General features: G+C 49.1%; 1 protein-coding gene across 1 annotated transcript; it reads left to right on the top strand.

The window, feature by feature from the left end:
- Positions 1-1,309: 1,309 nt before the first annotated feature.
- ST8SIA2 (ST8 alpha-N-acetyl-neuraminide alpha-2,8-sialyltransferase 2) lies at positions 1,310-20,500 on the top strand. Its single transcript, XM_010571994.1, has 6 exons — positions 1,310-1,350; positions 4,021-4,083; positions 6,064-6,192; positions 6,724-6,981; positions 9,266-9,559; positions 20,082-20,500. The coding sequence occupies exons 1-6, from the start codon at positions 1,310-1,312 to the stop codon at positions 20,365-20,367; spliced, it is 1,071 nt and encodes a 356-aa protein (XP_010570296.1). The 3' UTR covers positions 20,368-20,500.
- The last annotated feature ends 471 nt before the right edge of the window (positions 20,501-20,971 follow it).

The following is a 20,971-nucleotide window of genomic DNA, read 5'->3' on the forward strand; positions in this document are numbered from 1 at the left end:
TCACCCCAAGTGTCCCAGCTGTAAAACAAGGATCATAAAATGCACCTAACACAAAAGCAAGTTGTGAAAACTTAGCTAGTAGGTATTAATCATTTGAACGCCTCAGATAAAAATTGTGGCACTCTGAACTCTCTTTCTGAGGAATTCAGATGGATAAATTCTGCTTAACAATCCCCCAAGGAATTATTATCTCTCTTTTATGTGGAGGACAGAGAAGAGGAGGACTTGGATTGCTCAAGGTCAGGAAGAGGCACAGGTTTTGTTCCACCAGGAATGAGCTCCACAGATGTGGCTAAATGGGTGGTTGGGTACGGCTGAAATTTCTAGCTAGTTCATGCTTCTCGTGCCTGCTTCCCATGTGTATTGTCTGCTGCAGATGCTGGGGGGGAAGCAGGACTTGTGAGGTTGGCATTGTAAAGTATCCATGGAAAACACATTTTTTAATGTGTAAGCCTGAGAATATGGATGCATAAAGCCTGCTCTTAGAGATCCACTCGCCCAAAGAGGCTGTGTGACCTACTTGCTCAGTCAAAGCAGCTTTGATTTCATGTATCCAAATTGCTTGAAGCAAGACCGAACCGTACCTAGCAACAATTAAGAGAATCATTTAATAAGTGGGAAACGATGAAAAAGGAAGCAAAAACCCTAAACAGCCCATTCATAGTGGGTGAACAGAAAAGTCTTCGCGTACCTTATTTGTCAGAAATTATTCATCGAAGAAAATTTGCACCTGAACCATAAGACAATTTTTCTTTTTTATCCTCTGATATATGAATCAGTGTCACTTTACATCTGAGCACAGACTGTTTTGACCTATATAATATCTTAGATAGTGGAAATTCAGCCTGAAAATCTCAAAGCAAAAGTGAAAAAGGATGGCATAAGCCAGTAATATGGCATTAGCACACATAGATGCGACTTATCACTGGAAAACATCCCAACAGAAGTCAAAAGAAGAGTGTTTTGTAAATAATAGGATTAGGAAGCAGGTTGGTACTTTGTGGAGCTGGCTATACAATCAAACTGATAACAACTAGATTAATAAGGCAATTCAATCTAAACATGGTGTAGCACTAGAAAGCTTTTCAAAATCAATGCCTATCTGTGCAATTTTAATCGAGGTTGGCCTTTGCCTTTTGAAGCCAAGAGATGTGAAACTCCAGGTCAGCAAGGTATAATAAAATGGGCTGACTTTTTTTTAACGTGTGCCTCTTAATTAGTGCCCTCCATTTCTTAATGTTTTCCTCTTCCCAGGTGGGGGAAGTGAAACAATACAGCGATATTGGCTTGCCTGTGTTGGTAATGACCTATGGCAGACCTTGGAAAATACCATGCTTGGCTAAACTATGGGTGTTTTGAGCAGCTGGTTTTCCTGGCTGGTACCCACCGGTGGGCTGAGCTGAGCAGTATGGCTGGACATGGATTCACCCCATGGTGTCATATTCACAGCACACATTGTCTTTGACTGTACAAAGGGAGATTGTAGCGAAGATGTCCACAAGTTGCAGTGTAGGACACAAAGGGCCAAAAGGCTGATGGTTTTGGAGCCACAGTAGCATTTTAGGATTCACAAAACCAGCTGAGACCTTCAGCCAAGTATCATGTCCCAGCTTCAGGCAATCTCCATGGCTCGGAGAGAGAAACCAAGCCTGGTACAGGGAGCAGTGTCTTTGCCAGCATCTCGGGTGGCCACCAAGAGCATCCTGGCTGCTGCTGGCCAGCAAAGCAGTGAGCCCAGTGCCATGGAGCAAGTCATGGGAAGATGGCTAGCAGAGCCCTGCTCTCTTCTCCACTGATAAGCCACCCCCTCCATGTTCATATATGACAGCAGAACGCTTTGTGCTCTGTTTGCATTACAATATTTTGAAAATGTTCATTTTTCACAGTGTGTGAGTGGGAAAGAGTAACCCCTGAAACTGTCCTTGAGAGGTTGCTCAGCAGGGGATCCAAGCAGCCGATCTCCTTCCCCACCACCTCTGCACGCAATGAGTTGGGAGATATGCCCTCAACTTGTCTTCCTCACGCCCAGCATCTCCAGCCCTGGTGCCTGCCTTAATTTCAGGAGGAGACATGCACAGACCTGTCACTGGGGACATGTAAAGCTAGATTGGATAAATGCATTTGAATAATACATTGTGATGCTTTGGATCAGTCCTGCCATAGCTGCAAAACATGGGTCAAGTGGGAGCTAACAGGTCTTCTCCACTTCCTTATTTCTTTCACAGAGATTGTGAACCAGCACTTATTCAGGGAGCAGCATATCTTTTTCTGAGCCCTTAATCCAGTCCCTACCTGTCTTACAGCAAGTGTGAAGGAGTGTGAATCCCATTTGGAAGGCTCCTTCAGAGGAGACGTCTCTGAAAGGATGTGTGGTTTGCACACTAATCCAGTCTGCTCCCACACCCTGTGGTGAACCCTATTAAAGCGGAGGCTTGTTAAATGCCAGTAGGCTCTAGGAAAAAGCTAGTCCTGCTGTTCCCTTGATGCACCAAAAAATGAAACAGCTCACTGACTCTCAGATTTGTCAAAGGAAAGAGGAGAGTGTCGGAGCAGGAATTGCTCTGACTTGGCCATAGATGGTCTCCAGCAGGAGGGAGGAAAGGGACAACCATTGTGGCATTTCCAAGGGTTTGATGTTATGCGGTGCTGAGGGCTGTGCTCAGCCTAACGAAGGGGTTTACATCGCATCCTGCAAGTCTGAAAATCTTTTTTGATGGCACCAAATGTTCACACACTCTATTTCTTTTTCATTTATGTCTAATGCATTTGGGATTTTTTCAGGACTGGTAGAAATATGTGCTCCTGAGATACATTTTCATTAACGTATATATTTCCAGGTAACAATATTTCTGCTGGAAGACAATTTGGTTCTCTTTATGAGTATGTTCATTTGGACATCTGTGCAATGGAAACAATAAAACAGAGCAGTGAGCACGTGGCAGTTAAAATGTGTCTGACTAGGAGCCCAGCTCCCACTGAGCATTACAAAGTGGGCAACTGGTTCTTTGTGACACCTTTGAAAATAGCAAGCTAAAGCAAGAAGGGGCTCTGCAGCCAACTAGGTGCAGACCAATACTTTTATGTATTTATTTTTAAGTGACGATTCACTGGTTGTATGAGTGGCATTGATTTCTGAAGGGGCTTGGTCCCACCTATTCTTCATTATAGCATCATATAGGTGCTGGAAACTTTGGCTGTCTGTTCCCACAGGTCTTGCTCACACAGGTCTGGCACTTGTCCTTGTGCAGTGGTGGCAGGCCATGGGAGTGACAAGCTGTCACTTCAGGTCTCAGCTCCAGCATGCCAATGACTGTGGTGAGTTGGCTTCATAGCTTCAGCCAGGTTACACCAGAGGTGGGGACAAGGGGCTTCAGGGCACTCATGGGATTGGAGGGGGCTGGAATGAGGCCCTGGTTCTGGCCTGGGTCACGGAGCCAGGAGAAGGCTCACTGTGAGGATGAGTTCTCCACAAGTCACCCAGGAGGCTGGTGGCTCAGTCTGGATAAAATGGAGATGTTCGGTAATCTCAACTGAAAGCCCAAGATGAAGACAGTGGTGGGAAGCCTGTCCAGATCATTCAGCTCAGTCCCCATCTGAAAAGGACAGGTAAAGTCCCTTGGTAACCTGCTGATGGAGGAGACCTTCTCTATGCACTGCTTACACCTGACTCGTAAAAAAAAAGTAGAGATGTATTTAATGCAACCTGTAGGCTGCATGCTGCTTTGACGACAGAGACCAGATGTCTCTGATGGCTGGTTGGATTGCGCAGGTATTATTAATTGGGTTTGTTAGGAGCTTTTTTGCCGGAATGATTTTGCAGTCGCAGTAGGGCTGCAATGACAACGGATGTGAAAAGCCCTTCACAGGCATCAGGACATCTCCCGTCTGGATGGGGTGGGATGCAAACGGCGCAGCAGTGTCTCCGTTCGGAGCCCTTCAGAGCAGGATCTCTTGACTGTTGAACAATGCTTGGCAAAGAGGAGCTGGGTTTATAAATAATGCATTTCCTTTGTCTTGCAGGAGTTCTGGAGGCAGAGGTACAATCAGATCAGCTGTGAACAGCTTACATAGCAAATCTAATAGGTTTGTAAATTAGATTTTGTGTTCATTTGTTTTTGCTGTAAGGCAGCTATTAATCTGCTTCTCCTCTTCGCTGGATAGTGCTGTTCTTATTTAGCAAATATATCTGTTTCTTTTCACTTCTGCTTTGCATTTTCTTAATCATTTCTCCCCCCTCCTTCCCCCAGCTCAGTGCAATAATCATTTGCAAATAACCAAGGATCTGCAACTTGCGGTGATTGAGAGAATGAGAAAGAGAGAGTTACTTATTGTGAAAATAAGTCAGTGACAGAGTTGCCATTTTCGTAGTTTTACTACGTGCTGTTAGAAGAGAGATCGCTGTCTTTGACATCAGAACTTCATTTGGTTTTATCGTAATGCACTTCAGTAACATTGCTCCATTGCAGAGTCATTTTGTGGCATCACAGCTTCATTCAGTGTCTCTCTGTGGTTTTTTTACAACGATTTCATGTCAGCCCAGCATTACCAAGTGGCACGGTTGCAAAGCTTAGTGACACCACGCAAGAAAGAAAGAGTGATACCATTCTGTGATGAATTCATCACCCATGATCAAAACACAGAAAATGGACAAACCCCAGAAAATCATAGTTATTCCCCAAGATTTCTTTACCCTATTTCCTTTATGATTTTTGACACCTGATAAGTAAGCTTTGCAAGACACGAGGTAATATGGCAAAATGCAAGATGCAAACAAATCCAACAGCCTCAACTGGCAGGCTCTGGAGAGGAACTGTACAAACACACACAAGGACACTGGCAGCTAGCATTTATAAACACATTTCCTTGCCTTTCTGAAATGTTATGTAGTGTGAGCCACAGTGTGTCCTGAGGAGCTCCTTCCCTGGGCTGGAGATGTGCTGCCGGGAGCTGGATGTTGTCCATGAGCCTGGGCCACCAGCTCTGCCCCATCTCTCACTCTTCTCCCTCCTTGAGGTTTACATGCTTTTTATAAAAGTATTTATTTGCAAACCATTTCCCAGCTGGAAAAAGCCCTTTGCACCGGAGAGGGAGACTCCCTTCAGCTGACAGCGAGTGCTTTGGCTGTGTATTTTTCAGAGCACTCTGTAGCGTGAAGGTTTTTTCAGGGCTGCAGATGCACGTGCAGCTTCTTGATGAGATGCTTGGGTATTCTCTTTGGAGGGCAGCTGGCTGGAATCAAATATTCATCCTCCATTTGATGTAAATGGCACTGAACTGCTGGGGCTGATTTGCTTCTTAGAGCAGGGATTAAAAACTGGGGTCTCCCAGTGATCATGTCCAAACCACAGCATCTGGCTGTTGTCCCTCCCCCTGCTCATGTCTGGGTCTGGAGCAGGCAATACAGATGCTGAAATCCTCGTGCTCTCTTCTAATGGGGGAAAAAGCTACCAGCAAGCCAGCCTACCCCTATTCGGTACGGGATGCTCATAGCCCAATCTCACAAGCAGCACCCAACGGCTCAGCTAAATTAACTTCTCCTTTAGGTGAAGTGAAGGTTGCACTTCTCTGACGAGGATTTTAACCCTCTCCAGGAGCTGAGCTGGCTCCACTTCGGGGTGTTCATGTGCGACCATGAGGCAACAGGGCAGCAACCTTGGCTGCCGACGTAGGAAATGTCTTGGTGAATTTTGAGGGCTCCCCAGGACTCTGGGGTGTGTTGTCTTCAAGTGTCTGTCTGCCAGCCTGTCTTTGCAGAGCCTGCTTGTGGTTTTGTGTGCATGCCTTTCTACAGCTAGGTGTGTAAGGTTGTGTTTTCTGCAGAGCTGTGCCTGGCTGTAAGTCTGTGTTCATATAATCGAGCAGGTATTTAAGGATTTGTGTCTGTCTGCTTGAGTGTAGCAGAATACAAACAAGTTTCAGTTCTTGTTTAGCTAATAACTACAATTTTGCTTTTCTGATGAAGTTTGAATTCCAGCAGCCAGAGCCGAAGACAGTGATTAGAAATGCCATTGGGATGCTAACGGATCCTGTCTCTCTCCCTCTCCCTGTCTTTCTTTTCTCTAGAGCTGAGGTAGTAATAAATGACTCTTCGTCTCCAGCTGTTGTTGACAGAAGTAATGAAAGCATTAAGCACAACATTAAACCAGCCTCATCCAAATGGAGACACAACCAGACACTCTCTTTGAAGATCAGGTACTGGTAATTACCTATAGGACAAGAGACAGATTTGGTCCTCTCCAGTGCAAGCTGGCAAATTGCCTCTGTATATCATCTAAAGAAGTTGAGGAAGAAATAAAAGGCTTATCTCCTGCTGAGCTAGGCTTCATATCTGTAAGCGATCGCTTGGAAATGAATTCCCAGCTGAACCAGCTGGCCTTACAATGACGAAACAAGGAGCACTTGAGCGCCCGTTTTCCAGGCCAAGTGGAATTAGTGTGCACTGGCAGCGGGTCACGGAGGGGAGGAGGAGACCCTCTTCCCGGGGTAAATGCAAGGACCCCCCACTGATGGTGGGCTGACCGTGCTAGCCTGCCCAGGAAGGGATGGGTGGAGAAGGAGCAGGCGTTAAGATGGAGATAGCTCTTTGTAAGCTCTTTCTGGAGAGCATCAGTCAGACGGACTGGCCACAGAGCAAGAGCAGCCAGGAGGCAAGAGTTCATCTTATGTATGACCCAAGTTATCTCTGTACCTCACCTGATGGGCTGTTTCATTCCCTGTCCTCAGGAAACAGATCTTGAAGTTCCTGGATGCAGAGAAGGACATTTCGGTGCTGAAGGGGACGCTGAAGCCGGGGGATATCATCCACTATGTCTTTGACAGGGACAGCACCATGAACGTCTCGCAGAACCTGTACGAGCTGCTGCCCCGCACCTCGCCCCTCAAGGGCAAGCAGTTCCCCACCTGCGCCATCGTGGGCAACTCGGGGGTCCTGCTCAGCAGCGGTTGCGGCCCTGAGATCGACGCGCACAGCTTCGTGATAAGGTAGGGGCCCACGCCCTGCCGCACGATGGGGCTGGGGGGATTTGGGGAGGGTTCGGAGAGGTGGAAAGGGGCTGGAGTCCCAATCCACGCGGTGCGGCGCAGCCTTGCAGCCCCGCGTGCATGCGTAGAGTTCACCGATGCGAACCTCCCGCTGCGAATGCTTCTACCAACCACCAAGCGCTCCCCCACTGTCCTTGCAAATGCACCCCACGCGTTCTTACGGTGCACCGTTAACCCCCAGGGCTCCATTAACCCCCAGCACCCCCAGGCGCAAGCACTCACTCCTCTTTTCCCACATACTTACCCTCTTGTAAATAAACCCTGTCCCGGACTCTCCCATGGACACAAGCTCGATCCTTCCCCAAGTCACTTCTCCCCTCGAGCACTGGGTGCGCCACGTGGTGCCCTGGCACCACACTTCTGCACGCCCGGCTCCGACGCTCTCCTGTGACCATTCCGTCGCCAGCACCGATGTCCCCGCAGATGCACTGCCCCATGGACCCGCACCAGCAGATCCTGACCCCCGCTGGGGCACATGCCAAATTCACCACAGAAGGTGCTTGAAGCGGAGAGGAGTGTGCCAGCCCTCCCATCCACAACACCCCTGTACATCCGTTAGCTGAGGGGCTGTAGGAGTCTGCTGATGATTTATGTATGTGCAGATATTTGCTTTCTGGCGAGTCTATTATGAAGACAGCCCAATCCATCAGCAGCTCACAGAGGCGGTCCTCGGCGTGACATGGGAACAAGGATAATGTCACCTCTGCCCCCCGCTCAAACCTGGCTGCTCCAGCCTGTCTGGCTGCTGGCAGCTCTGTCCTGTCCGCGGGGGACAGGACACTATCCTTCGCATCCTTAAGTGTAACCAGACTGAGCCAAAGGAAAAATTGCTTATTGCAGTTCTGGCAAAGTTTAGGGAGGGGCTTTCGTGGCAGGCAGCAAAGTTGCAGGAGAAAAGCCTTTCTGGGTATAAGGATTGGGATTTTGAGCGACTTCTCTCTAGCCAGGTATGCTAGTGCAGATCTGGCATGGACATGCTCTTCCCACTGTAGGTTATCTAAGCCACCACTTGAATCTGCATCTTCCTGATGAAGGTTTGCTCCATCCAGGCAGCCTTTTCAGCAGGGCTGGCAGTGACCAGCAATGAGCTCTGTGTCCAGGATACAGCTTCACTCTTCAGACCCAACGTTTATTTTCAGCGATTTTACTCCTGTGACGAGTGGATCAGAAGGGCCCCACGTGCCAGTACCTGGATTTTCTTTACACCATTCCCTTAGCTTCCCCATCTGTAAAGTAGGGAAAACAGTAATAACGGCTGATTATCAAGGCAGATGGTTAGGATGCAATTCCTGCTCATTAAATACTGTAACTTCACTGTAAAACGCCTCAGGAGACCATGCAGTGTACTAACATGTGGGTACCCTCTGGTTTTCACCACGCTGGGGGTGCATCTCTCTGCATCCCTCCATCAGCTGGTCACCTGTCCCATATACCCAGCGCCACGTGCATGGCATGCCCACGGCTTAACGGCTGTGGATCCCCCCTCGAGGAGCTGTAGGAAACCACCATATAATGAGGGTGATTTGTTGGCAGTTTATCCCGGAGCCCCTCAGCCCTTGTCCCTGGCGTGACGCAGAAGGTTATGGCATGGGAGCTCCCAGGGGAGCGTGTGTGCCTGTATCTGCATGCACAGCCTGAGAGGAGGCACCGACTAATACTACAGAAAGAGATGTTTTTTGAAGGTCACAGCCTCCAGACAGCCAAACCCTATGGAGACCTTGTCCTGGCATCTGCTGCCCACTGGTATCATTATCACTGCCAGTGCCACCAGGTCTGCTGTTAGCAGACACTTATTGGGAAGGGAAAAGGGACTTGGGATAATATTACTCCAGCAGGGCTATAATTAATAGGTGATTGCTTTCCTTGCGTGGGAAAGACCGTTTCATTTCAAATCTGCCATGGCAGCAAAGATGGGAGGTTTGTTGCTATGTGTTATTTTTGAACCACACCAGAAGAGATACCAATCCGTACAAACCCACCCACCAGACACCCGTTATTTCTGTTATTAACATTGCCCCAGAGGAATATGCACACACATGACGGCATGTCAGAGCCTCTCTAATTTATTGCAGAGACTCATTCTCACTCCTCCTCCTCCCCAAAACGAGGGTGAATGGGCACATCTGTCACTGTCCATGTCGACTTCTGGCACCAAACACCCCTTGTGTTTGTCACTGCCCTCTCACGTCCATTGTAAAAGGCTGTTTGGTGTTTCCCCTCGCAGGTGCAATCTGGCCCCTGTCCAGGAGTACTCGCAGGACGTGGGCATGAAGACGGACCTGGTGACCATGAACCCCTCGGTCATTCAACGGGCCTTCGAGGACCTGGTGAACGAGACTTGGAGGGAGAAGCTGCTGCAACGCCTCCACAGCCTCAATGGCAGCATCCTCTGGATCCCGGCGTTCATGGCCAAGGGGGGCAAGGAGCGAGTGGAGTGGGTGAACGAGCTCATCCTGAAGCATCACATCAACGTCAGGACTGCCTACCCCTCGCTGCGCCTGCTGCATGCTGTCCGAGGGTGAGAGCATTTCTGGTGTGCTCGGAGCCAGGATTTTGTGAGCCTCCTGAGCCGGGGAGCGATCGATGGGTTTGTGTCAGAGGCAAACGGCGTGAGCTGTTTCTTTCTGCAGACCGTGAGGAGGACTCCACAGGCAGTGGCTGGTCCCTAGATGAGAACTGGAGACCACCTCGCAAGCAGGGGCTCCCCGCTCTGCACTTTGAGTGTGAGGTCTTTTAGCCATGCAATATAGTGAGCCTAAGACTTCCAATGCTTTTGTGGCTGTAAGCCTGGGTGTCACCATGATAACTCCCCAACCTACGGTTAGGGCTTTCCTTGGAGAAATGTGTTTGTGATGAGCTAGTGATGAGGTTTGTCACCTTGTGCTTGAGTGACACGTGCAAGTCTCACACAGCTTCTCAGGTCAGAGAGCTCATGGCAGCCTGGACGGGCTCAGCAGTGGCAGAGGCCCAAGGGCTGTTCCTGAGTAGCCTTTACACTCCTGCAGTGGTGACAATTGCACTGCTCATCTTAAATGACCAGCCAAGGCAGGGAGGGGACTGACATAGTCTGGTCCTGCTGGGTGAGATTTCCGTGTAAACGGCTTGGGGATGGGGTAGGCTCTTGCTTTCTTGCTTTGTTTCTCTAGAGAGTTCATTAGGCACTCAGGGAGTCTAGGCAGGTGGTGGCTTATGCTGGAGGTGGCTTAGCGGCAGTAGTTGTCCTCCCTGATCCTGACTAGACCCTGTCAATCTCCCAGGATGGGATTTCACTCGTGTAGCTGGTACTCCCACCTCTGAGCCTCAGCATTAATGTTTCTTGATTGCTTTGAGTACTTCTTTGCCTGCACACCTCTGAGCCTGAGCTCTTCTGGTCAGTTGGTCCGTGCTGGGTGTTGCTCTGTCCCAGCTCATGTTGCATGTCAGTGCGGGGGGTGGGCACAGGACAGTTTTTGGGGTCATTTCCCACAGGAGAAAGCCTAAGGGGGGGCTCCAGGGAGAGGGCTGTGAAGGGCAGCTCCGCAGGCAGCCTGGGCGGGCTGGGAGGTGTGGAGGCTCTGGTGCTGTGGTGCATCCCAGGCAGCAACAACGGGTGAGAAGAACCATGTCTGCCCCAAGTGCCTGTGTTTGAGACTTCAGAGAGGGGGCCAGAGAGGCATCTTACAGAAAACGCTGGCTTTGAGGTAAAGAAAGGGAAGGAAATGATACCACAACTCACAGAAAGGGAGGAGATGAAGAAAAAAAAAAAAAACCTACAACCCAAATTCTGAGCTATTTCTAGCTGTAATTGACTTACTTTCGTCTGTCAAAATAGAATTAAGCTCCTGTAATAAGCCCTTTAAATCAACAGGCTGCTAATCCTGTGCTGGCAACCATTCCCAGTGCCAGAAACTTCCTGTAGGAAGCTTTGCAGAGGAATTGGCAAGGGCTGGGCATCACTTTCCCACAGGAGAGGAGGAGGATGCCTTGATAAGCTCTGCTGCTGAGCTTATCTTCTAACTCTCGGCACCCTCCTGGCCCTCCTGTGCTGCAGCCCTGCAGTCCAGCTGGTTGGTCTTTGGCACTCTGGTTGTCCATGTGTATCTCCCACAGAGCAGTGTTGGAGCCACCACCCATGGCTGGCAGGTCCTGCCTGGCTGGAGGGGATGCAGGCATTTTGGGACAAGCCCAGGGGTTCAGCACTGTCTCTCGGTGCAGGGGTTGAGGCACCACTCTCCCCCGTGGCTTGTAATAGTGTCTTCTTTTTGTATGTGTTAGTGTTCCTGTGGGTTTTAATGGGATCCCATGCAAGGAGCATGGGTTCAGGCTCCTGAAAACCTACAGGGGCTCAGAGGAATGTAACCAGTCAGACCAGCAAGAGAGCGAAGTGGCCACTGTTGGTGGATGTCTGGGATGCATATGGTACCAGCACGTGGTCGGACACTGGCTGATGCTGATGATGACAGGCTGTAAGTACCCAGTCTGAGCTACAGCCAAGACCTCGATCCTGTCCTTTGCGTTGGTCACTGTGCTGTGGGGCAACGGAGAAAGGTGGGTCATGGCTGCACAGAGGCAGCGCTAATTCAATTAGAACCGCAGAAGCCAGTGCTAATCCTCATCAGGGCTTGCCCTCTAAGCCAGGGGAGCTGCTGCCTGACCTGCCCTCTTGCTCTCACACTTAACAGCAGGAAAACAGGGATGCCTACTAATTAACAATTAATACAATTAAAACTGCAGCCCCCTCAGAAAGCCAGAACTGATGGGAGCACTTCAACGCCTACCCAGTGTGTTGTGGCCTGGCCAAGGAGCTGTGCAGAGGGAGCACCCAGGGCTGGGGGGCAAAGGGCTGTGCTGTTCTGGGGGAAGGCTAGAGTCAATGTTAACCCTTTCCTTGGTGCAGCCTCCTCAGGTTTGGGCTTGGATGGATGGAAGAGTGATTCAGGGAGTATTGAATGAACTGGCCACAGCTGAGGGAGGGGAGTTATGCTGAGGCTCTTGGTGCTATATAGGAAGTCTCTCAGGTATCTATAGGGTTGTCTTGACCATCTGCTCAGGGTAATTGATATGATGTAGTTTGGAATGAAGAAGGAGTCTTTCCTCAGGTCAAACTGACCAAAATCACTAGAATTTTACTTATTCATCTTCTGTGGTACTGTCTAATTCTTACGATCATCCTATATTTTTGCTTACGAGCTCCTTGCTGTTACAGGGATGTGGTCTCCAATGACTTCCTCTGTCTCTCCAGCTCTCCCTGCAGAACATGCCACTTCGTAGCATTACACTTTTCTTTGACAGATCTGAGATTTGTGAAATGAATACGTTTTGTGGCATATAGCATGCAGCAGAGAATCGATAGTCCACAAAGCCCCACACAACATCCCTCTGTGCTGCAGTGGGCTGCAGTTGCAGAGATGTCCCATCTTCTCCTTTGCTGGATAAAGCCACCCTTTATAATCTATCCTAAGTTGATTTGGAAATCACAAAGAAATGGGAGAAGTCTTTCAGCCAAGACACTCTTTTATATATTTTTTTTTTTTCAAGGAATAGCACTTTCTACAAAGGCTAACATCTCAGCCACCTTCAATTTGGCTACAAAAGCTTTGGCTTTTCTCTTCCTTCGCTACCAGCAAAATGCATTTGTAAGTTCTTGACTCCTCCTTGAACCACAGTATTTATTGTCCTGCTCTGCTTTCCCCCAGACCAGAATGCATTTCAGTGGCAATTGAGCATTTTTTCCTATAATTTTCAGTGCATTTGGGGTATTTGTAGAGTGTGTGTTGCTGAGATAAGTAAACAGCATTTGGTTTTGTTGTCCTTAGCAGCATCATTTGAGACATCACCTTCCTAGCTGTGAGGTTGCCTTAAATGTTTGCTGATAGCTTTTGGTGTCGATGATTCTGGATAATCTATGCAGTAGGACGGAGGCTCTTCTTACACAGTTAAACTCACCATCTTCACACCAGGAGGGGAGAGAGCCATCAGCATTTCCGTGGAGAAGCTCAGAAGGAAGCCGAGTCACTACCTAAGGCTGAGGAGGAAAGCTGTGCCGTGGCAGGGAGCCAGCTTGCGGGGACGGGGACGGTGCCATGCGTTTCAGGGGTGCGTGACTCACTTTGGAGCGATTCTATAAAATGTCTCCTGAGCAATTCATCTGGCGAGCGCAGTGCTCGTCTCCTGGCTGGGAAGCAAGCAAGCCCCTTATAAGTCATCTGTTAGTGTCTCCAAAAAGCCTTGTAATTCCTATTGCCAAGCAGCTTTTGTTAGAGAAATAACACGAAATGCAGGAAGCAGGGGAAAAAATTGTGTCTGGAGGTTTGACTATCACTCCTTGCAGAGAATTCATGGACATGTTTCAGTTTGCCTTGTCTAATCTAGTCTAGCATTTCTCACTGTGTCCATTACGAGGGTCTCTTGGCAGTAACCAATTCTAATCCCATAAGATTTTGTTAATAGCTTCTTGAAAGAAAAAAAAATAAAAAATCAATATATCTTCTAGCTCCTTGGCTAGGTCTCCCATTAGGTTTAACATCCAAATAGTTGTGACAGTTTACATGCGCTCTTCACAACAGTGATCACCTTGCTGAGGGTCCATAGCTTGCGTAGTGCATCTCTGCCATGTATCCTCAGAAGTGCAGCCTGGTGGGGCATAAGGTGAATTCATCTTTGCCTCAGATGTCTCTCTGGGTCCTCACACCCAGACAACATCTAAGCCTTTGCTGATTTTTCAAGGCAGTGCTCTCAGCCGCTGCCTTTCCCATCCGTCAGCCATGGTGGAAACCCTCCCCTGGTCCCTCCTTGCCTTCTGTCCTGATTATGCAAACCTCATGAAGTTCAAGAAGGGCAAGTGCAAGGTCCTGCACATGGGTCGGGGCAATCCCAAGCACAAATACAGGCTGGGCAGAGAATGGATTGAGAGCAGCCCTGAGGAGAGGGACTTGGGGTTATTGGTTGACGAGAAGCTCAACATGAGCCAGCAATGTGTGCTCGCAGCCCAGAAAGCCAGTCGCATTCTGGGCTGCATCAAAAGAAGTGTGGCCAGCAGGTCGAGGGAGGTGATTGTCCCCCTCTGCTCTGCTCTTGTGGGACTCCACCTGGAGTACCGCATTCAGCTCTGGGGCCCCCAACATAAGAAAGACATGGAACTGCTTGAGAGGGTCCACAGGAGGGTCAGGAAGATGATCAGAGGGCTGGAGCACCTCTCCTATGAGGACAGGCTGAGAGAGTCGGGGTTGTTCAGCCTGGAGAAGAGAAGGCTCTGGGGAGACCTTATAGCAGCCTTCCAGTACCTAAAGGGGGGCTGCAGGAAAGATGGGGAGGGACTTGTTACAAGGGCATGTAGTGACAGGACAAGGGGTAATGTAAGAGGGTAGATAGATTAGAAGTAAGGAAGAAATTCTTCACTATGAAGGTGGTGAGGCAGTGGAAAAGGTTGCCCAGAGAAGTTGTGGATGCCCCATCCTTGGAAGTGTTCAAGGCCAGGCTGGATGAGGCTTTGAGCAACCTGGGCTAGTGGAAGGTGTCCCTGCCAATGGCAGGGGGGGGGGAACTAGGGGATCTTTAAGGTCCATTCCAACCCCAAACCATTCTATGATTCTATGCCACCTCCTTTCCAACAGCCTTTGCCTTGCTTATAGCTGTACAGGACACATGTGTGCAGATTATTCTCCTAGCCTGTTGCTTTGATTGCATCACCCCGCTCTTTTGCATCCCTCCACAGGCTCCCCTTTTCTCTAACACATCAAACCTAAGCTGCTGCTTTTCCTTTTCACAGCCCTCCCAGCTCATCTTTTCTCGCTCTGTCTCGAGATCAGTTCTGCTGTTGATTAGCCAGCATCACCCACCTGTGGGTTTTCTAAACCAGCTACTTTATGCTTCCTCCCTTATAGTACTTCATGCTTACAGGGGCTTCTCTGAAATATCTACCCTGGGGATTCATGCCTTAAAGCCCTTCCTCTCTGGTCCCACAGATGGTTTAAGGACAGTGGTCCTGAGCTCAGGTGAGGGAAGAAAATGACCAAAGGCTGTAGGGGGACAAGAGAGCCGTTCAAAAGTGTGTGACTGGGGTAGGATGTGAGGGACTATGACTGCCCCGTAAAGTCACGTATGGGTTAGATCAGTGGATATCCCACAAATAAATCCTTGTGTGAGCTATTATTCTCACCCCTTCTGCACTTGAGGCACATTGTACCTGAGCTGTGGTGTGTCTGCACTGAGACCCCAAGACAGTTAATTTGTTCTGGTTAATCAGGAAGAAGATTTAGTCTTTTCTTTGTCAAAAGAAGGGGAGGGACATAGGATGGAAAGGGGAAAGAAATAGGGTAATTCTCTTCCCAGTTACTTTCCTCTTCTTCTGTCTGTTTGGAAATGCTTTAACTTGTGGGTGTTGAGTACCGTGTGTGTTTGAACGGCATCGCAGAGCTCAAGACCTGGAGGAGAAGGGTTATTTATCTGTGACTCAGCATTGATTTGCTTGCACCAAGTCACCAAAACCAGACCCTAGCCACATGGTACAAATCCAGTCTGGATATAGAGGCTTGATTTAGTGTTTGGGCTTTGCCCATCCTGGGGATAAATCCAACTCTGATTCAAGATCCAGCTTTTGGAGTCAGCATTAGCATGAATCTGGATGGGAACCTGCCCATTCCTACCTGTCCAGCACAGATCTCATCACTGTATGTACCTCTCAGCTATTTTGGTGGAGGTGACAGGAGACTGGATACGTGGACAGAAAAGGGCTGGGAGAAGCTGGGTGGAGGATAGTGGTTGCTTCCCGGGCTCCAGCACTTCATCTCCATCCACCCAGCAGCTGAGATACATGCTGTGCTCTGTCCTCGCCCGCACCAATGTGTCGGGGCACTCGCTCTGATTATCTGTAGCTGGTTTTTCATGAGTATTAATGGGAGCAGGATGTGTATGGCAGACTTATAATATGCTTCTGACTGTCAGGACTAGCATCTCCAAAACAGCTTGTGTTTGTATCACACTTTTGTGAAGAAGCTGTTTTAAAAGGGTCTGAAATTGCATTATTTTAGTTAATTCTGATCTGTATCACTACATAATGCAGCTGATAGTGCTGAAACTTGATTTCTTCATTGACCTGAGTTTTTTATTCATTTCATCAAGGCAATGGATTTTCTGTTCATTTTATCCTGCAGGTTAACCCTTACCTGGGGTTACAAGTTACTTTAGGGTTTTCTCAGACATATCAGGAGGTGATGGGTAAGCACTGAACAGGACCCTGCCCTCACTAGCGGTCCTCAAACACTGCCTGCAGGGAGGAGTTTTGCACCCAGTGTTTCAGCCCAAATCAAGGGCAGGCTGTGCTCCCTGAATTCAGCGATGGGGGGGGTGGGGGGGGGGGTGAATACTGTCAGTGTGGTGGGGTGCGTGCTCCAGATGTGCGATGTGGAGGCTGCCACCTTCCCTCGGGTGGGAGCTACAGCTTCCTAGGGGCAGTTTCAGAGCATTTTGTCTCCTGAAGGATTCTCACTGGGCTGTAAGCTCCAAATACAGCAGTCGCTTCCCCTGTGGCTGTAGTGCAGCCCCCTCGCAGGAGGCACACACGGATGGTCAGGCAGCCAGCAGCAGTGCTATGCAGTTCTGCTTAGGACACTTCTTAAGTTTCTTGGAAACCTTTTGGAAAATTGATGTTGCTGAGGAGCAACGAGAACCACCTACCAGCTAGGACGAGGACGAGACTCTCTGAGCTGCTCTTCTTGAATCCTCTGTCCTTGGCTACCATCAAGTATTAGTTCAGATAGGTGCTAGGGCTTGTGTCTGGGCTGCCTCCTCAGAAAAGATGGCCTTGAAGATCTGATGGCATTTTCCATCTGTCACTATCATGATCCGAAACAAGAGCTGTCTCAGACAATTTTTGCCTGACAGCATCACAGTTCCTGTTCATAGCTGCATCCTGCGCAGGCACCAGCCTATCTCTGTAGCTGCTTCCACCCCTGAGGGTTTATTTACAGAAATGACACAGCACCAGCTTTTGAAGGAGGTCCACGCTGTGAGAACAGCTCTGAAAAAGAAGGTATTGGGTTTCAGGACTGCTCGTTGCTCTTCTCTTTTAATTGCTGTCTCTTTCCATAAAATGTTGCAGTTAATAGTTATGGTGATTGGTGTAGCCAATTTGAAAAATAATTACTGCCTGCTTCAAGATTATCTTTCCTCCTAATTAAAATCCCGGACCTCACATATTAAAGGTGCGCTGTTGACACAGCATCCCATGTGCGCCCAGACAACCTCATTTGGATTTACAGAATTAATTAGGTTTTATTTCCATCCCCAGCTGTTCTCTCCTGCACCAGGAATGTGGCCACTGTCTCAGTTGGCCAGTGGTGGGAGAGATAAGAGGGAGATCTTCCTGCATAGCTCCCACGCCCCCATCACAAACCAGTCATTAAAAAGTATTCCCCAGACCTCACCAGAGGATTTCCCACCTTCACTGTCCAGGAAACAAACTGCAAGCACTGTGGCATGGCCTATGTTATGGTTTGGGTGTTATATATTATGTATGTCACCTGTGTGGGTGGGCTGGGACAGCCTGAAGTCCATCACCCCCTCCCAAAGCTGCAGCCAGCAATGAGAATTTATGATGCTGTAGGAGCCAGATTTGTCATCCTTCTCATTTTCACAATGCCATACCTGCAGTAGAGGGAAATACAGAAAAAAGAGCCTGTTTCTGAATTTTTATTATAAGAAACTGAATTGTCATTGTTCCCTACCCTGATAATTATTGAGTGAGTGCTCACTAGCTGCGTGTGCTGAGGTGGATACACTGGGCTGGTTTTGGTAGGGCTGCTTTTGGGTAGTGGTTGCGCACGCTTGTTGGTCTTGGTAAGGCTGTTTGTGCGTGCTGGGTTGCAGAGGACAGCAAGCTTCTTCTGTAGGTCATTTCTGTCATTAATACGCTTGAAACATTGGTGGTCACGGGTGGTAACCATGTGCAAGGGTCACTTCATCATGCTGTCAAGGTCATTGTACGTTCATAGAGTTTTTACAGCCTCGCGACAAAACCCAAAAGTTAATCTTTTGGGCAGCTGTAAGGTCACCAGTATCTTTCTGTGCTCCAGCTGGTAAATTGATAAAAGGAGACTATTAAGGCTAAAGCAGCTTGCAGGACAAACCCAGACAGTTGTCTTCCCCCAACGCCAGCCGGTTAATGTGGCTTGGCAATTCTTCCCAGGTAGTTTCCCTGCTGCATGAGGATACCCTAATTCACAGTGTTAAATGGTTGTGATAATCTCCCATTTCTCTCCGCTCTCCAGGGGTCTAATGTGCTTACCCATAAACTCATCAAGGAAGCTGTTTTATGGCTACCTGTGGGAGACGATTGCCTTGGCACCGCAGCGAGCATTGCTGTGTCCCCATAGCACAACCCATATGGCTGGGCAATCCCAGAAAATGCTGATGCCGTGCCTCTGAGATACTCGTTCTCACCAGTTTTCCCCCAGTTTCTTGTTCCTTTCTCATGCTGGATGCCAAGGAGATGAGTCAGGCAAGGAGAACCTCCCCAAAACATCGTACTTGTCTTTTGCTAAAGCTACAGGTGCTTGGACAACCCTGGGGTGTGGGACCCCCATAAACCCCGCTGTGCCCGTCCTGCACATGCTGAGGCAGTCACTCTTCTTCCAGAATTTGATTCACCAGAAAAGTCAATTTTTCTCTTATCTGGCTGAGAACAAGCAAGTACGTTTTGTGCCTTGGTTGCTAAATTTTAATGGCTTTCATGAAAAGCTAATTTGCAGGATTAAGGCTCAGCTCTCCCAGGGGTTCCCGCTGTCTGAGTGCTGCACCCTCAGGAGCTTGACGGAAAGTGCGAATGAGGAGCAAGACACTTCCCGTGGCTCCACGTGCGACAGCGGGACCCAGCTCAGGATCCCAAACCTCTGGGTGAGGACACAGAAATGCCACGTGCTTTGGTCCACTTCCTCATGCTTTTTATCCAAAGCGCTGTCAGTCACTCACCTGAACTGAGGCCCTTTGAAATATCTATTAAAAATAATCCAAGGGCTTGAACGGGCTGTGACAGGGTGGGATGCGCTGCCTGCACCATCCCTGCCTGCTGTGGGGCAGCGGTGGCATCCGATGTGCTGGGGGAGGAGGGATTGCACCCGGGGGGATGACATCTTCTACCTCCCTCAAACTTTTTGCTTTCTGATTTTGCTCCTCTGACAGTGTTTTTCTGCTGAGCAAACCAGATAAGTTGCCTGTGCAATAAAATCTGGGCACTGGAAACATTTTCTTACAGGATGTTGATGCTGCAATAACTTTTATCAGCAGCCCAAAACACAACCGCTGATACCGTTTCTGCTTGTGCATCACTACAGGGTGCCTCCTTCCCCTGTTCTTATTGCCATCCCTCATAAAAAATAACGCACTTTTCAGCAGCGAGCACAGCTGACCTCCGTATCGCATATTATGTATTGCAATATGCCATATTATGTATCTCATGGACTGGTGTTGCAGAGTGTGGTGATGTATTTTGGTCCAGGATCACAGTAGCAATCGCTGACTGTAATGGGAACACAGTGTGTTTTAGCTCTTTCAGCCTGGTGACCCTTTATTCCAAGACAAATGTTTTACAGCCCTATTTTGTTTACCGTCAGAGTAAAAATGTTCATTCATCAATGAAAATCATCAGCTTGTGTGTGCGAGAGTGTGTCTGCTTCAAGGGGTTGCTGGAGTCTACTTGACATGTGGATGGTTTGGTCTGTGGTATTGATCTCCTAGGTTGACTGGAAGATAATTGTAGGCTGAAGTACTGAAGGCCACCATTGCAAGCAATTTGTTTTTCATAAAGGATTGCCGAGGCATGAGATGCTTCAATGCCATAGCAACAAGTGTGATGTAACCGCCAGACAGAGAGCAGGAGGATGCTTATTCATGAAGCAATCCCTAGAGAGGCTTTTTCTTGGCATGGAGAACTCTTCTGCTAGTCAGAAACCTCTCAGTTTGAATCACCAATATATCTCAGTCAGAGGCTGGAGAGAGAAAACGTGCAAGACACGAGCTTGGTGTGTGGCGGGAATAACACGCTTCCCTCTACTCTCCCTTTGCAGGTACTGGCTAACAAACAAGGTGCACATCAAGCGACCCACCACAGGCCTCCTCATGTACACCTTAGCCACTCGATTCTGCAACCAGATCTATCTCTACGGCTTCTGGCCCTTTCCCCTGGACCAGAACCAGAATCCGGTCAAGTACCACTACTACGACAGCCTGAAGTATGGCTACACCTCGCAGGCCAGCCCGCACACCATGCCCTTGGAGTTCAAAGCCTTAAAGACGCTGCACCAGCAGGGAGCCTTGAAGCTGACAGTGGGGGAGTGCGATGGGGCCACGTAGGGTGGTCCCCGGCCACGTTCCTGCACAGCCACAGGAGCAAGGGGAGGGGGCGGAAAGGACGAGTGGTGCCTGGTGGGGTTGGTTATCTTTGTTAATGCGCAGAACAGCGACACAAATATATATACGTGGTACCTATATATATTGACCTGAGTATTATAACTGTTTGGTGTTCACCAAGGAAGGGGCAGGAGAGATGCGGGAGCATCTGGCATGACTGGCCTGAGCAAGACCCCCTGCCGTGGGCTTGCTGGGCTCAGAAGGGCGTTCGACCTATGTCCGAAAGGTGTGAAGGTGGCCTTGGTTTTTGAGGGTATGTTAGGTGATGGGTAAACGTTAAGCCGTTTGTCGTGACTCGTCCGAGGTTGGTAGTTAGTTTGTTTGGCCAAGGACGCCGGCGCTGGCACTCTGCAGCGAGGCACGTTCTTGGCCCCGTGCTCGTGGCGGGGAGGGGAAGGGGCAGGGAGCGGGGTGGGCAGGGAAGGTTTGTTGGCGGCTCTCACGGCCGAGGGACTGCCTGCAGCACCGAGCAGGAGCCAGCTCCTGCCCAGCAGGGACTGGTGCCCGGCAGAGTCACGCACAGATCCACCCGAAACACGGACCACCG

The sequence above is a fragment of the Haliaeetus leucocephalus genome, unplaced genomic scaffold (genome assembly GCF_000737465.1).
Source record: "Haliaeetus leucocephalus isolate CR32 unplaced genomic scaffold, Haliaeetus_leucocephalus-4.0 Scaffold339, whole genome shotgun sequence".
Taxonomy (NCBI): domain Eukaryota; kingdom Metazoa; phylum Chordata; class Aves; order Accipitriformes; family Accipitridae; genus Haliaeetus; species Haliaeetus leucocephalus.

Bases quoted from the DNA above. Each gene is read 5' to 3' on its own strand.
- ST8SIA2 (XM_010571994.1), top strand. From the start codon at position 1,310: ATGGCAGACCTTGGAAAATACCATGCTTGGCTAAACTATGG. The intron at 1,351-4,020 runs GTGTTTTGAGCA...TTTGTCTTGCAG, and splicing joins CATGCTTGGCTAAACTATGG to GAGTTCTGGAGGCAGAGGTA. The intron at 4,084-6,063 runs GTTTGTAAATTA...TCTTTTCTCTAG, and splicing joins TTACATAGCAAATCTAATAG to AGCTGAGGTAGTAATAAATG.